The sequence below is a fragment of the Lepidochelys kempii genome, chromosome 15 (genome assembly GCF_965140265.1).
Source record: "Lepidochelys kempii isolate rLepKem1 chromosome 15, rLepKem1.hap2, whole genome shotgun sequence".
Lineage (NCBI taxonomy): Eukaryota > Metazoa > Chordata > Testudines > Cheloniidae > Lepidochelys > Lepidochelys kempii.
In genome coordinates, this window is record NC_133270.1 from 26,591,081 (window position 1) to 26,605,936 (window position 14,856).

Genomic DNA, 14,856 nt, shown 5'->3' on the forward strand with positions numbered 1-14,856 from the left:
AAGCTGAGAATTGCTGCCCCCTAGTGGGATAAGGGAGACATTTGTTGCCCTAACAGTCATGAGGTACCAGACCTTAAAACCATCAATGGTCTAAAATGAAACGATAGAGAAACTCATAATTCACTGTGTTGAATAGTAAAAATAAAGGTCTTACTTAATATACACTATCAAAATCTGTGAAATCTCCCACCCCATACCTAATCAACAGGCTCCACGGTTGTCCACTAATTGCATAGGTTCAGAGAATGGATTAATTTGGGCTATCGGGTGAATTATAAGAGCAGCTTCCCTATCTTAACCAGTAGAGGGAACTGATACACACTGAAGTCACAGAGGATGTTTTGCCAACTTTAAAATATTTGTTGGCAAGCCATGCAGTGATACTACTAGATGCTTAGCTCTAAGTGCTATTATGTATCAACCATCTATGTACTTTTTAAGGATTGCTAACTGGAAGTTAATACCTATCCTAAATAAATAGCTAGTACTTAATTGTTTACACTTCGAAAGTAATGTCCAGACATTAACTGACCCTCACATCATTCCCTGTGAGTGAAGTAAGTTAAGCATCATTATCCTTGTTTTATAGATGGAAGGACTGAAGCACAGAGAGGTTACATGATTTGCCCAAGATTGCACATCAAATCCATGGCAGAGTCAGAATTAGTACTCAGGAGTTCTTGGTTCCTAGTCCAATGCTTAGATCTCTAGATTATGCCACCACCTTACGTAATGAAATTAGTCTGTAGGTTAAGCATGTGTTTAGCAGCTTGCTATACTACTATGGAGTCTTTAGATACCAATTCTTTTTCCCAAGGCCTTGTGTCTAGAGGTTAATGCAAAGGACGAGGAGTCAAGACTCTTGGGCTCTATTCTTGGCTGTGTCATTGACACGTGTGGTTTTTGGGAATTCATGTAATCTCTCTGAGCTCCATTTTCTCATCTATAAAATGGGGGATGAAAATGCCCTGCAGCAGTATTGTGAGATATAAAAGCCTGATTCTGATCTCACACTAGTTCTACACCAGTGTAACTCCACTGATTACAATGAGTAGTTACTCTTGACTTACACCAGTGTAAATGAGAGCAGGATCAGGCCTTGTGAAGCGTATTCCTTCATAAAAATCCCTAGAGTAGTGCAGAGCATTAGGCTTGTCTAAACGAAGAGTTTGAGGCAAGCTGGGGTGTAAATCTACCCCATACAAGCCTGCTGTGCTCCAAGTGTCTGCGTGGACCCTACTGCCACATGCTAGAAGTTCAGTAGTGTGCTTTGATATACCTCTGCTTTGAAACAGGAATAGATCAAAGTGCATTAGGGAACTGTTTGTGAGCAGCAGCAGGATTAACAGGGATACTTAGTGAACAGCACACTAATGCAGTGTAGATTTACACCCTCGTGCACTAAACGCTTAGACGAGCCCTTAGTTCTTCTGGAGCGCTTTAAAAATGTTTTTTGATTAACCAATTCTTGTCCTTCCTTTTAGCTATTTTGTAACTTGTGATGTCAAAGGTCATATTAAATTTTATGATGGCCAGCTGCAGCTTGTGAACTGGTACAGCCACTTTAAACTGGGACCCATCCAATCCATTTCCTTCTCAAAAAACCCTCCCAGTCCTGCCAGCAACAACTCAGACTACTCCAGTTCTTGTACTATGAACGGTCAACCATTTATTATCAGGTGAGAGTCCTTCAGTGGTGAATCTAATCAACTGATTAATAAGAAACTGTTGAAATGTTCAACTAGTGGTCGACAGATTTTCTTTGTTGTGCTTTGGCTTTACCAGAATGGATTTTAAATCCTAAATCTAGTTGAGTTTAAAATTGTCAGTACACATGGTTCAGATGTTAATATACAATATGATGGGTAGGCGAGGTTGCCCATTGTACTGTCTTTTCTGCAGGAAGGGCTGCAGATATTCATACTGGTCATCCTGATGCTGAATCAAACCTGTCCATCACAGACAAGGGGCAAAGGGCTGTCCCCCTGCTAGTTCATTTTTGCCTCCCCAGTTGCTTGCAGCCTTCCTTATGCAGAGTTTTTAGACTCTTATGGAAACAGTTTTAAATTTCACATGTTCTCCAGGGAGACATAGCTGTAAACCTGGATTCTGCCTCAGGGAATGGGTATTTTCCCTATTGATCTCCTCTGTCTGTTTCCTCATCCTGGGTAATTGCTGTAGTTTCCTGGCACTGTTCGCCCCTCTGGGAAGCAAGAAGTGGTTGAACCGCAAAGAGAAAGGTTAAAAGATGCTCCTGCTCTTAGGGTCCCATCATCAAATGTATAGATGGAGATTGCAGCTAGCAACCTCTGTAGACCTTCTGCCTAACTAGGGATTACAGCAGCTTCCTTTGGCCAGGCAGATACACAACCCCCTACCAGCTCTGGCACACCAAGTTTAACACCAGGACAAATGACTGAAAGGCCCTCCTGCCCCGCAGGGGAAATCAGAGCAGGCTTACAAATGCTAGAGAAAGGAGGTGTGGTCCGAACACAGGACCGAGGCCCAGGAACCACTGGTTTCTAATGCCGACTCTTGTTCAAACACTGTTCATGGCCTTAGGCTTGCTAAGTAGTTCCTGGCTGCACAGAGAGTCCCTGTGTTGTCAGTGAGTGATTTCTGGGGAGTACAGTAAAGGGTGGCAGAACTGAGCTCTGAGAAAGGACTTCAGGGTTTGGCACTTTTATTGGGGCCAGTCTCTCACATTGCAGGATGGCTGATAACCACTTCCTGATAGAAGTTTAGTAACATATATGCATGGTCAGTTGTTTTGTTTATATATCTTTGCTTATGTATGTGCAGAAACTGAAGTCCAGCTGCACTAAGGACGCAGCTGAATGAATGGATAAGCAGCCATTCTTTGCATTGTTTTAGGGAGCAATCATTCCCTAAATTACTGACAAGAAATTAGCCTGGTGTGTAACTTGGAGGGAAAAGAGTCCACCTTGCTGACTCATCAAATTGTGTCTGTTTCTTCATGCTAAACAGGAATTTTATTCTTTCCACGTTGGACGCGACAGTGCTTCACGTTACAGCAGAGGGGACAAAACTTGACAAATTAATGGAGGAGGCCAAGGAAGCTGTTAATGCCATTGCTTGCCACCCTAGTCAGCATCTCATTGCCATAGGAAGTCACTGTGGGCTGCTAAAGGTGTGGGACTTTGTGCAGACAAAGTACCTCATTAGCCGAATCTTTATGGGGGCCAGTATCCAGTGCCTCTCCTATGACCCTGAAGGTATTTTTACCTTGAGATCTCATTGAACATTGAGCATCCGGTTTCCTGAGATGAGTGATCTGTACAATAATTGTTCTCTGGTGTGTATTTTAGGTTCTTTTCTGGCAGCTGGTTTTACTGATGGAAGTGTTTACATCCTTGATTCTATTTCATTGGAAAATGATTGCAAAGAATTCAAATATTCAAGAGGCCCAGTAACTCAAATAAGCTTCTCTCATGATTCCCAGTATCTTGCAACTGCTGTAAGTTTTTCTCAAGATATATGTATATACTCCTTGCAGCACCTTTTGGTGGGACTGGAACTTACAGGCTGTGCCCTGATATGATCCTGAAAGGAGAACAGGCAGGGTCTTCTCCATTGACTCTGGAACACTCTTCGTCTCTTAAAGCTGTGACTTTGTAAAAACAGCACCTTCTTCCTTGGTGTACCTGCTCCCTGTCTCTATAGAGAGCCCTACCTGCTGATTCTATTGACAAAAATAAGTGTTGACATCTCTTTACTCCTCTGACCCCTGCAGTACTAGCGATGGGAGAGTGAGATGGAGTCTGGTTTGGTTCATGTGTCATCAAAAGAATTGTGAACTCATTTTCATATTTCAGTGCACAGATGTAATTGCCAGTATTTGAAGGCAATGAGGTTGCATTTGGAGTGCAGAATCTTAATTACTGATGATGATACATCCCATGGGGGCTGGAAGTTATGAAAAATATCTTTTTGTTTGTAACCTGATCACATTTGCTCCAGGCTCACGGAGACAATCAATATGGAGTTTCATGATACCATTTTTACATTCCCTTTCCAAAGCCAGAAGCATACTCTAGTATACCCCTGGGGTTGGTCAGTGGCTTCCTTTCAGGCAGGGCTGAAGAGTTGTTCTTTATTATTTTAGTGTTTGTTGGTTCTGTTCAGATCCTTTCTCCCAATCAGGTTTGTTGTTGTCATTCTATTTACCTAATTTTCCATGTGGCCTACACAGCACATAGCTAGAAAAGCATGTAGGCCAGACTAAAGAGCTAAGAAATGCTAAGAATTCCCCTGACAGCTTGAGGAACACAATAGAAATGCAGGCTGAAGATAAACTGAAATATTTTTATTGTCATTTTAGGATGAAAAATATTCAGTGACTGTTTACAAAAGAATACTGAAAAATGGTGAAAGATCCTGGGAGCATCTAGCAGGGCTTCATTCACATTATAAACCAATTCGAAATATAATATTTGGAGTCCTTTTAGACAGCGATCAACCAAGGCTCTTAAGCCTTGGGGAGGACAGGCTGTTGGTAAGTCTGCTTAAAAGCGTGCAAGGCAGTAGAATTTACTGGTTAGAGCAGGACTCCTGGGTCCTATTCCCAGTTCTGATTCAACATGCTGTTTGACCTTGGGTAAGTTACTTTAGCTCCTCTGGGTGTCAGTTTACTCATTTGTAGCCTGAATGTTTCCAGGTGCTACTGAAGGTGCTGGGTTTCATGTATGAAACTCTGTGTGGCTTAGGTCCTGGCTGTGTGAGAGACAACTTTCCATCCCACCATTTGAGAACAACTATGCCCCTCTCATTGATAGTCAGTGGGTTTGTCCCATTGCACGTCTTGAGCTGGCAGCTGGGCATTCTCAGTGAAAGGCCCTTGACTCTGTCACCTGTTCCCTCTCTTAGCCAGGCAGACTCTCACTTTGAGCTTCACCTCAGATTGCAAGACCTATCTAGTTACTGGGAGTGAAAAAGCTTCCCCCAGGCTCCATACCAGTTGCCTTTAGAGCAGTGAAGTTTCAATAGACCAAGGACTTATCCCCCCTTACCCCCAAGCTGCAGAGCAGCAAAGGGTGGAATGGACCCAATCTCTTCTTGCACCCTTCTCTGTGGGAGGCAATGACCAGTTGATACATGTAGCAGCGGATACACCAGCCCAGACTTCCAAAGCCTACTGTGCAGGTCATTACAAAACCTAAACTTAATTTCCCCAATACTAATTTCTCCCCACTGTTACTCACACCTTCTTGTCAACTGTCTGTAATGGGCCACTCTCTTACACTTCAAAAGTTATTTTCCCTCCCTTGGTATCCTGCTGTTAATTGATTTATCTCATTAGACTGACCTCACACTTGGTAAAGCAACCCCTATCCTTTCATGTATTTATATCCGCTCCTGTATTTTCACTCCAGGCATTTGATGAAGTGGGTTCTAACCCACGAAAGCTTATGCCCAAATAGATTTGTTAGTCTCTAAGGTGCCACAAGGACTCCTCGTTATTTGTGCAGGAACAGTGTCCCTGTGATGTATAGGGGGCCATATACCCCTGCAAAGGCTCCCCACATTCTTCCCACACCCCTCCCCCCAATGAACTAACACCAATTCCACTGCAGTCAGGGCTCTCCACAGCCAGGGGATTTACACCTCCAGCTTTGGCTGAGGGTTTGGCATGTCAGCAGGGAGCTGAGTTTCTTTTGCTGTGGAGTTCTTATTGTGTTCTCCGTAATTGACATTGCATCAGCTTAGTGAGGTTTTAATCCATGTGATTTTTAATAATTATGGATACATGAGCAGAGGTTGCAACAGTAACATTTTATAAACTGCAAAAAATCTCCTCTTCTACCGTGCAGGGCTGTTGGGGATGTGAATTCATTAAGCATTTGTAAAGCACACTCAAATCACTAGTGTAAAGCAAAAGGTACTAGGGAGGAGCAGACTACCATGAATGCTGGCAAGTCTGTGCAGCTGTTTCACATGGATCTTGTTCATTGTGTTCTATTCAGGTGGAGTATGATCTAGGCAGCAGCAGTAAAGAATACCTGGCAGTTCTGCGAAGAGACCGCATTGAACAGAGGGCAGTCCCAATGTGTTTGGCCTGGTACCCTCCCTTCACTCCAGAAGCTTTCATTCTCACAGCCAATAATCAGTACAAAATGAAGCTTTATAATGCTACGACTAAAATGTGCAGGTAACTGGGAAACTCAAACCCTGCTCCCCTTCCCCCCCCCCGCCATCTTCTCCTCTCGGTGTGCACCCAAGATCAGTGGACACTACTGAAGAGTTTGGCCTAATGGACTTTCACGCAGAGAGTCAGAACTGGGAATAGAATCTCAGAGTCCCGAATGCCTGGGCTCTGTTCAAACCATGGGGAAGACCTAACGTTCTTTACTAAAAGACGAGGGAAACTGTGATGACTATGATAGAGTCCTGCATAGCGCCACAGATTTCATTTATAAAGCTGCCTGTGTTATCAGGCTACTGTACCCCCACTTCCACTGTACTAGCTACCAAGATATCAGTTCAGAAGGTTTTCCCTAGTTACAACAGGAGTCTTGCCCTGGCCAACAAAGCTAACTAGCAGATTTTAAACAGATGGACCCTGTATTGGTCTTCAGATAAAGAAAACCTGAAGGTGAAGCCAGCATCCAGTCCAGCTCAAGTCCTCTCTCTGCTCTCCGAGCCAGACTGATGGGATCGGCCTTTCCTGTCTCACTGCTACAGCTGCCAAAATATCCTTTTAGCAGAAGCCGAAATATTCCAGGTTCTTAATGGAGCACATCAAATACCTGGAGCTAGATTTTGCTGGATGGGTGTAACTGAGGGCAGAATTCAGCTCTTAGCTCCTCCTTAAACGTTTCCTTTTGGAAATGACTGATCACTGTATTACATAAGTTAATGGAATGGAAGCCAGCGCTCTCACAGAGGACACACTAACCATCCATCAAGGATGTTAGTGACTAAATTAATCACAGTGTTTGCAAAGATGATCCAAGAGAGTGGTTCTTTAAAAGCTCCTTTTGCCAGCTTGCCCTGAATGCTAACCCTCTGAGATTATTTAATGATGTGTAATTGTTGTCAGAGCCTAAAAAGCTGAATGTGTTGGAAGCTGAGCAGTTCGTTCTTCACCCAAAAGTGCAGAGTCCCAAGGGGAAGCCGATATTTGATCTAGTGGGAGCCAGGCAGCTTCAGTGAAGGCCAATAACTGAATGAGCCAGGGAGACTAAACTTTTCTCTCACTTCCAATGGTGGCCCTTCTAAGGAGAGAGACAGGGCAATTGGGGTAGAAGATTTTGGTCTCTAGAGCTGTCACCTTGACACCTTTCACCAGTACTAAATTCACAATCTTACACCCCTATACACACATGCATGCTCAATTCCATACTTGTGCCCGGGAACATTTGTGTGAAAAAATGGATAAGATCAATAGAATAAATGAAAATGTTGTTTTCCTTTAGAAAGACACTTCTGGGGCCAACCTATGGGTCCCCTCTTGAGAAGATACAAATCCTTCCAGCAGCAAACAGTCAGGATCCACAGAAACGATATCTGGCCTATATTACAAAAGATAAGGTACAGAGTCCCTACATGTTTATGTCAGATATGCCTTTTGGATTGTTTTGCATAACATTGCAAACAACCTTAGGTACAGCTGCTATTTGTACCTAAGGGAGAAAAACACCAGATATTTAAGAGGAGGCAGTGTTACCAGGTGGATAGAGCACTGGACTATAATGAGGGAGACTTAGATTCTATCCCTGGCTCTGCCATAGCCTTGCTGGGTAAACTTGGGAAAGTCACTTCCCATCTCTGTGCCTCAATTTCCCCATCAGTAAAATGTGGCTAATGATACTGACCTTTATTGGAAAGCACTTTGAGATCTACCGATGAAAAGTGCTATTAAGAGCTAGGTATTATTCTGTTACAGTTTTTATTGTTATTTATACTACCAGATATTTCTATAGTGCTCCTCGCTATATCCTCTACATGTGCATGCAAATAGTGAAACCTGCCCGCAGCAGCTACCCAGCATGAGAGAAAAATTCAATCTCTGGAATACTTTAAAGTGCTTGCTTAGGACAAAGGTTTGCTTGTTGTACATGCAGGTCCTTAGTGCAGGTTTCACCATAGACAAAGTCATCAGAGGTTCTGAGTTTCAGGTAATCTAGTCCTGCATGTGTTCAGCAAGGCACATAATGAAACAAGTGGAAAGAGAGTGGAGGTCTGAAGCTGAGGTATTGGGGGGATTAAATGAAAGATGTGGGTTTGGGTGAGACCAGAGGTATTGGAAGCTGAGGAATTGGGAGTAGGGGATGAGGGGATTGGGAGGTGGGAATTGTGGAGAGGAGTTGTTTAAGCTTTCTGTTGTATTTCACTTGGGAGTCAGTTGTACTGCTTTCTATGCGCAGTGGTCACCATTTTAAAAAATCAGTATTTCCCCACAGGTACCACAGTATTTCTCTATACTTTGAATAGTCAATAACTATGGTATTGAATTTTGACACCCACCCCCTTCCCCATGTATGAACATTACCTGCCCCTGGTGAAGAAGGAGTTAACCTCAGCTCAGCGTCCCCCTCCTGCACACAGATCCTCAGGGGAGGGGCTATAAAAGTTGATCTTGGCAGACAGCTGCGTGAGAATGCCTTTGGGATGGGCTGGCTTCAAGCCCAGGGGTTTTGGAGCTGGACTGAACTCGAAGCCAGGAGTTTGCTGTTTCCTTTTCTGCTTGTATTCTGTTTTTTTGTTAGACATGCTCTCCTTAGAGGAAAGGCCCTGTCATCTGTGGATGTGTTTCCCCCAAGCTGAGCTCCCTGTGTGGTTACTGCGTGGAAGTGGTGGCCAGTGTAGAATAAAATACTAGTGACTTTAAAAAAAAACACTGCATCTTAGGTGCTGCAAATGCTTGGGGCCCATGTTCAGACCTACTTTGAGCAGATATAACTCCAGTGAAGTCACTAGGTGGTTCCTGGTTCCACCCAGGTCTGAATTCAGCTCTGGGGATTTGATTGTCTCAAAAGAGCCATGTGAGTTATTCCTTCCTGGGTTGCTGATTTGGGTTTCCAGGTGGAAAATTCTACCCTCATACGGGCACCTGAAACCCGTAATCACAAATGGACACCGTGTAATTACATCTGAAAGCAGAACCTGGCCCCTATGCACACTGCGTACAGGTTGGATGATCTGTACGAAGGCTGCCATTAGGGTCAGAACTGTTTGTGCCCCTGAGATTCACAAGACTTGTGGAACAATGTGGTAAAACTTTAGATTTACATATTGACGGGCCCTTCCTTAGTCAGCCCTTTCGTCAACACTGGAATATTTCTGTGGTAAATCTTGTCCCATTTTCATTAGCCTGGAGGTCTCTGTGCACTGCAGAACCCATGCAATTCCACTGCACTAGAATGGGCAGGATCTGAGGACCCCATGCAAAAGATGCAGATTCAAGACACAGCCCCATGAGCTCTTGCTGTGGAGAGTGGATTCTTTTCACTACAGAACCCTCCACAGTGGACAGCCCAGGGTCCTAGCTGGCCCACGTGGAGGTAGAATTTACCCCTCTGTGTCACATAGGTCATAGAGCATAAGGCTAGAAGGAACCACCAGATCATATAGTCTCACCTCCTGTATACCACAGGCTACCAACACCATCTAATGATAAAAGAGCTGAATTTGTATAAAAGTGCCAATCATCATGGAGTTACCCTTTTCTTGGTAGGTTGGCCTGCAGATTTTGCCCATTGATGGTAACCCCCACAAGTCCTCAGCTTTCATTTGCCATCCAGGAGGTGTCTCCAGCCTTGCTAGTTCCTACGATGGATGCCATGTCTTTACAGCGGGGGGGAACGACTGCATCGTGATGAAATGGGAAATTAATGTAAAGTGAGTAAACACCAGGTCAAAGCAGAGCATGCTGTTCTCACTGATGGTGATGTGCTCTGTCCCTTTACACAACGGTGACCAACCCAGCTAAAGCATATGTCCTGCTGGCAAAGAACTTATGCTTATATAGGGACTTTCATCCCAAAGGATCCCATTCTAGTTCAGAAAGGCTTAAAGTTGAAGCCCCTAAAACTCATTCAGACAAGGAGCGTTAATACAGGTGCCCTGGTGCAAGTGGGACTCTGATACCACCCTGTGCAGCGTTGACACCTGCGTTTCAGTGGATTCGACTTGGTTTAAAATGTTCCCTGATCCAATGCAGGTTTGCTACAAGGGCTGCAGTTAAAACAGAGAGGACTAGATCTTCACATGTGCTCCGGACCCACAATTGGAGCCAGATTTTCAAAAATGGCTCAGCTCCGATTTAGGCACCTAACGGAGGTGGGCAGATTTTCACAGGTGTTCTCAGGTGGGAATCACTAAGGATGCTGAACTCTTTTGAAAATCTGGTCCCAAGTGTCCAGTTTCCTATCATATCATCCGAGAGGGTTGGCAAAGGAACCCACAATTCCTCCTCCCCCCAATTTATAATTAAGGGTCCTGTTTTCAGACTAAGCTCTTAGAATCCTGGTATTTCTAGGCTTCTGCACCGCCAGCCAAGGGCCAGATCCTGTGAGACACTGAACAGCCTTATGTCACACGGAAGTCAATGGGAGTTTAGGGTACTCAGTACTTCGCGGGATCTCGCCTGCGGTGAATGCAAACAGAAATGTGCTCTAGTGATCTGAGCACAGGAGTGAGAATCAAAAACTCATAAGTGCTAAATCTGGGTTGGGGACACTGTCTCCCTCTGGGAACTTCGGAATATCTCTTATCCTCTTGGCTTCATCATCTGTTAAAAGGGCCTGATCATTCTGACTTACCTACTTCATAGGCTGCCATAATGATTAATACATGAGTATTTTTAAAGTGCTTTGAATATGAAAGATACTATATAAATGCTAAGTAATGTATAAAACAGTGGCTTTTAAGATCCCTGCCTGAGGGGCCACAGGCTGGGATCTTTTTAGAGCCAGGCAGTGGGGATTACGAGGTTTGGGCAGGGAGGTGGGTCTACAGGAGCATCTGTTTCTTATAAAATGCCCTGCAGGATGAAAAACAATAGAGAAGTGCTGATACAGACTATCCAGTTTCCAAATGGGATGGTCTGATATTGTCCAGGAAATTCCCCATGCATTTGCAGAATGGATTTAGGACCAACAACTTTAATGCCTTGCTCATATGAGTAGACCGTTTGAAGTAACCGGGACTGCTCCTGTGAGTAAGAACTGCTTGTATATGCCAATTTTGTGCTGCCGTGGCAGCAAGCTTGGCACTTTCCTTTGTCAGCTTCCGACTGAAGAGCTGTGCCAAAAAGCTGTGCCATTGATGTCTGATAGGGGACACCTCCTCCAAACGGCCCTTGTTTACAGCCCTTGGTAAAGATGCCAAAAAGCGAGGCCATGTTTGTTTCCTTTAACATCAGGGCTATTCATTCTGATGTGAGCACAAGGTGGGGGGAAGCTACCACAGTGCCAAGTGTTCCTATGAATGCCTAGACAGATAGATTTCAGAGCAGCAGCCATGTTAGTCTGTATCCGCAAAAAGAAAAGGAGGACTTGTGGCACCTTAGAGACTAACCAATTTATCTGAGCATAAGCTTTCGTGAGCTACAGCTCACTTCGTCGGATGCATAGACAGATGCAAACATCAACAGGAAGCAAGCAGCTGCAAATGCTCTGAAACCAGCCTTTTCAGTGTAGCGTAACTTCATATATCAAAAAAAAGGAGATGGCACTTACTCACAGAGCTAGAACTGAAGGATGGTTTAGGCTAGGGGGTTAGCTAGCTATCTGTCTGCCTTAGCGTTTTCCATAGTACCTGTTGCCATCATATGTAAGGTGGGAATTCCTCCTCTCTTTGATTTCTGCTAAATCATCCCTGCTGGGGTTGGCTTTAAGATACTGCTGAAGAACACATTGTTGCTCTTTGGAGTGCACTGAATGGTACGAACTAAACAGGAGAATCCTTCCTCTCCCCCCACCTAGGGCTTTATTTCTCATATACGCTCACTCTGCAAAGACATCAGTTCAGACACTGTCCACTATGAATAGAGCTCCTCTTGATGATTCCCGAGTAAGAACAGCCAATTGCACGGCAGTGAGGGCACAGAGCAACTTCCGAGCTGCCAGAGCAAATGAAGCCCTGGTGCGAGAGCAGTGGTTTTATGTATTTTCTTTTTCCATTTCATCTGGCTTAATCACTTGGGTGTCGGAATGGGCAATAGAAGGCAATAGGATGTAAATGCTCCTTCTTTATAATGGTTGGTCATGGTCCAGGCATCACTGAATTTTTATGTAATTTGCTTTTGGAGCAAGGCTCTTTATGAGCTAATTATCACTTTACTGCTGCTTCTGGTATCTTCTGTGTCTCCACTATGTTTAATGTCCAAATAACTTAATTATAAAAAATCATAAAACGTAAAGATAGCACAATGGAGAACAGCACACCAAAGGTGCAGATCAAAGCGATGCCATGCTGTCATGAATGCACAGGGATGTTGCTGATGTTATTGCTGTACCAGGCTATTGTAGTGTCTTGGGCTGTTTTCATTGTGGGAGCTGTTACTTTTCTGCATCCTGACTAACACATGTGGCTCTTTGGTCTCCACCTGCCTATGAAACTGAAATTTGGACCACAGATGAGGAAGCTAGAGTGGAATTTTTACCTGACGCTGCATCTAGGACATTGTCTTCCACTGTGAAGAATAGAGCGCCTGAATAACAGAGCCTAATATCTTACCAGGAAAGAGTGTGTGTAATTGTTAGAGTCCAGGAACTTAGGAGCTAAGGTTTGATTGTTCTACGGCAAGCTCTGCTCACTAGCCCTTTTCCTCTTCAAAGTGCTGGCCTGACATAAGCTAATTAATCCCCACAACATCCCTGTGAAGTAACACACTTTATAAATGGGGAAACCACGACACAGAAAAGTTAAATGTCAGACACAAAGACTACACACCAAGTCAGTGTTAAAGCCAGGATTAAAACCCAGCATCTCCTGGCTCCCAGCCCTAGGCTTATTCCATTAAACCAGAGACACACATGATAATAATTACCTCCTATAATGGGCTATTGTATGTAAAACACTGGGAAATCGTGGGATAGAAAGTGCTGTAGAAGTGCTGACTGTTAATAGAGTAGCATAAGGTTCAACTTAGAACTATACCTTTCCCCGTTTGTTCTGAGCCTTGGGTGGATTTTATTTATTTATTTATTTGTTATAAATTTCTATGTGACTGGCAGCAAACAGGACAGTTTTCCTTACATGAACCCTTTCTGAGCTATCTTTTTGTTATTGCCATAGTGCTTTGGAGGCTGCTGTTTCTCTGGGTGGTGAGGATTTGATCCCATTCTACAACCTTTTGGATGGTGGAAGAGATGGTGAATTCTTCAGGGTAATTATAGTCACAGTAAACATTGTGTGGTAACAGCTGGCTAAAATGTTAGAATTAATTTATACAGGTCTGACAAATTTTGGGGGTCCAAATCTGCTTTAACAATAATTTCACTCATATGCCTTTTAGTATATCTTCAAAGAGGCTTATGTCCCATGCATGTTGACAAACTGAACTTTGTTATACTTCATGTGATTTTCTCTCAGGAACTGGAGGACTATTTTTACTATGCACAGCTGCGCAGTCAGGGTATTGATGCAATGGAGACCAGACAGGTGTCAACACATATTCCCTTGGAGGAAGTTCCATTTGTAATGAGAGCAATGGGGTTTTATCCATCAGAGGAAAAGGTTTGTTTTTTACCAAAGAGAATTATTGTGTTTACAGAGTATGCGGTCAGCCAATTTCTGATCTCAGTCACACAGGCTAGATCTGGAATAAATCCATGGATTTTAAATGTATTTAGTCTAGATCTATATTAGTGTAACTTTGATCAAAATCTGGCTCTGTATCTTTTTTTAAAAAATGTATGGGACAAAGTAAAGATTCAATACCACTAGGGGATTGGAGTGCTCTGGGGCTTGGTGAAAGGAACCTTTCACCTTTGGGTTAGATGGACAAATCCAGCCCAAGTCAATGGAGTTCAAAAGTTTTCATCTGTCAGGTGTTTGGTGGCCTCAGAGAGTAAGTGCTCACAGCACAAAAATCACACCCACAGTTGGCACTTCAGAAGAGAGGTTGGTTGCCTCAGAAAAGAAACTGAACGTATGAAGAGTGGATTCTCCTTTCACCCTATAGCGCAGGGGTGCTGAATCAATGTGTATAGTGGGGGTACTGAAAGCCATTGAACCAAATTGTAAACCCTGTATGTGATGGAAACCACTTCAAGTCAGGAGGTGCTGCAGCATCGCCCGCACCACTAGTTCCAGCACCTGTGCTATAGGGGGTCCCTCCATGTCAAATTGGGGCCCACCCTGAGTTTCTTCAGCTTGGGTTAAGTGTCGTTACACACAAATGGGGCTTTGGAACTTTCAGCTCTATATACTGACTCATCCGTACAGTATACAGCCTCTTGTTTTCCTTCCCTTTGTGCCTTATAGTGATGATGAGAATGATTTTACATAGAGAGAGCACCTTTCACCTGCAAGGGACCTCAACATCCTTCACTAACTGATAAATGTTTGACGTAAATTCCTATGGAAAATCTCTCAAAGTTTTATTTGTCAGGTCACAGCAATGGGGAGCTTTTTTTTATCAAAAATTTCTCAGGAGTTTTAAGCCTCAAATCCTCTTTGTACTGTAGCTAAAGATAAATCCCTTCATAAGGCTGATGATTCTTATCCTATTGTAATAGTAGTTCTGAGGCAGTTTGTATTTACACATACCTAATTTATAGCACTGCAACCTGGCAGAAAGGAAATTAAGGTACCTGGAGCAGATGTATTGACTCTGTTGCAAGGAGGTGTAAATTACACCTCGCAGGGCCAGCCTAGTCCCTTCAT

The 14,856-nt window shown here is 43.7% G+C and overlaps 1 protein-coding gene across 3 annotated transcripts in view; it reads left to right on the forward strand.

Annotated features, from left to right (window-relative positions):
• CFAP251 (cilia and flagella associated protein 251) overlaps window positions 1-14,856 on the forward strand; it is a 33,140-nt gene that overhangs the window by 13,475 nt on the left and 4,809 nt on the right. For all 3 annotated transcript variants that reach the window (XM_073313366.1, XM_073313365.1, XM_073313364.1), the window contains 9 exons: window positions 1,485-1,679; window positions 2,989-3,236; window positions 3,330-3,478; window positions 4,343-4,516; window positions 5,985-6,169; window positions 7,437-7,551; window positions 9,698-9,861; window positions 13,264-13,354; window positions 13,561-13,704. In XM_073313366.1, coding sequence (XP_073169467.1) covers window positions 1,485-1,679; window positions 2,989-3,236; window positions 3,330-3,478; window positions 4,343-4,516; window positions 5,985-6,169; window positions 7,437-7,551; window positions 9,698-9,861; window positions 13,264-13,354; window positions 13,561-13,704 — 1,465 coding nt within the window. The remainder of the gene's footprint in view (window positions 1-1,484; window positions 1,680-2,988; window positions 3,237-3,329; window positions 3,479-4,342; window positions 4,517-5,984; window positions 6,170-7,436; window positions 7,552-9,697; window positions 9,862-13,263; window positions 13,355-13,560; window positions 13,705-14,856) is intronic.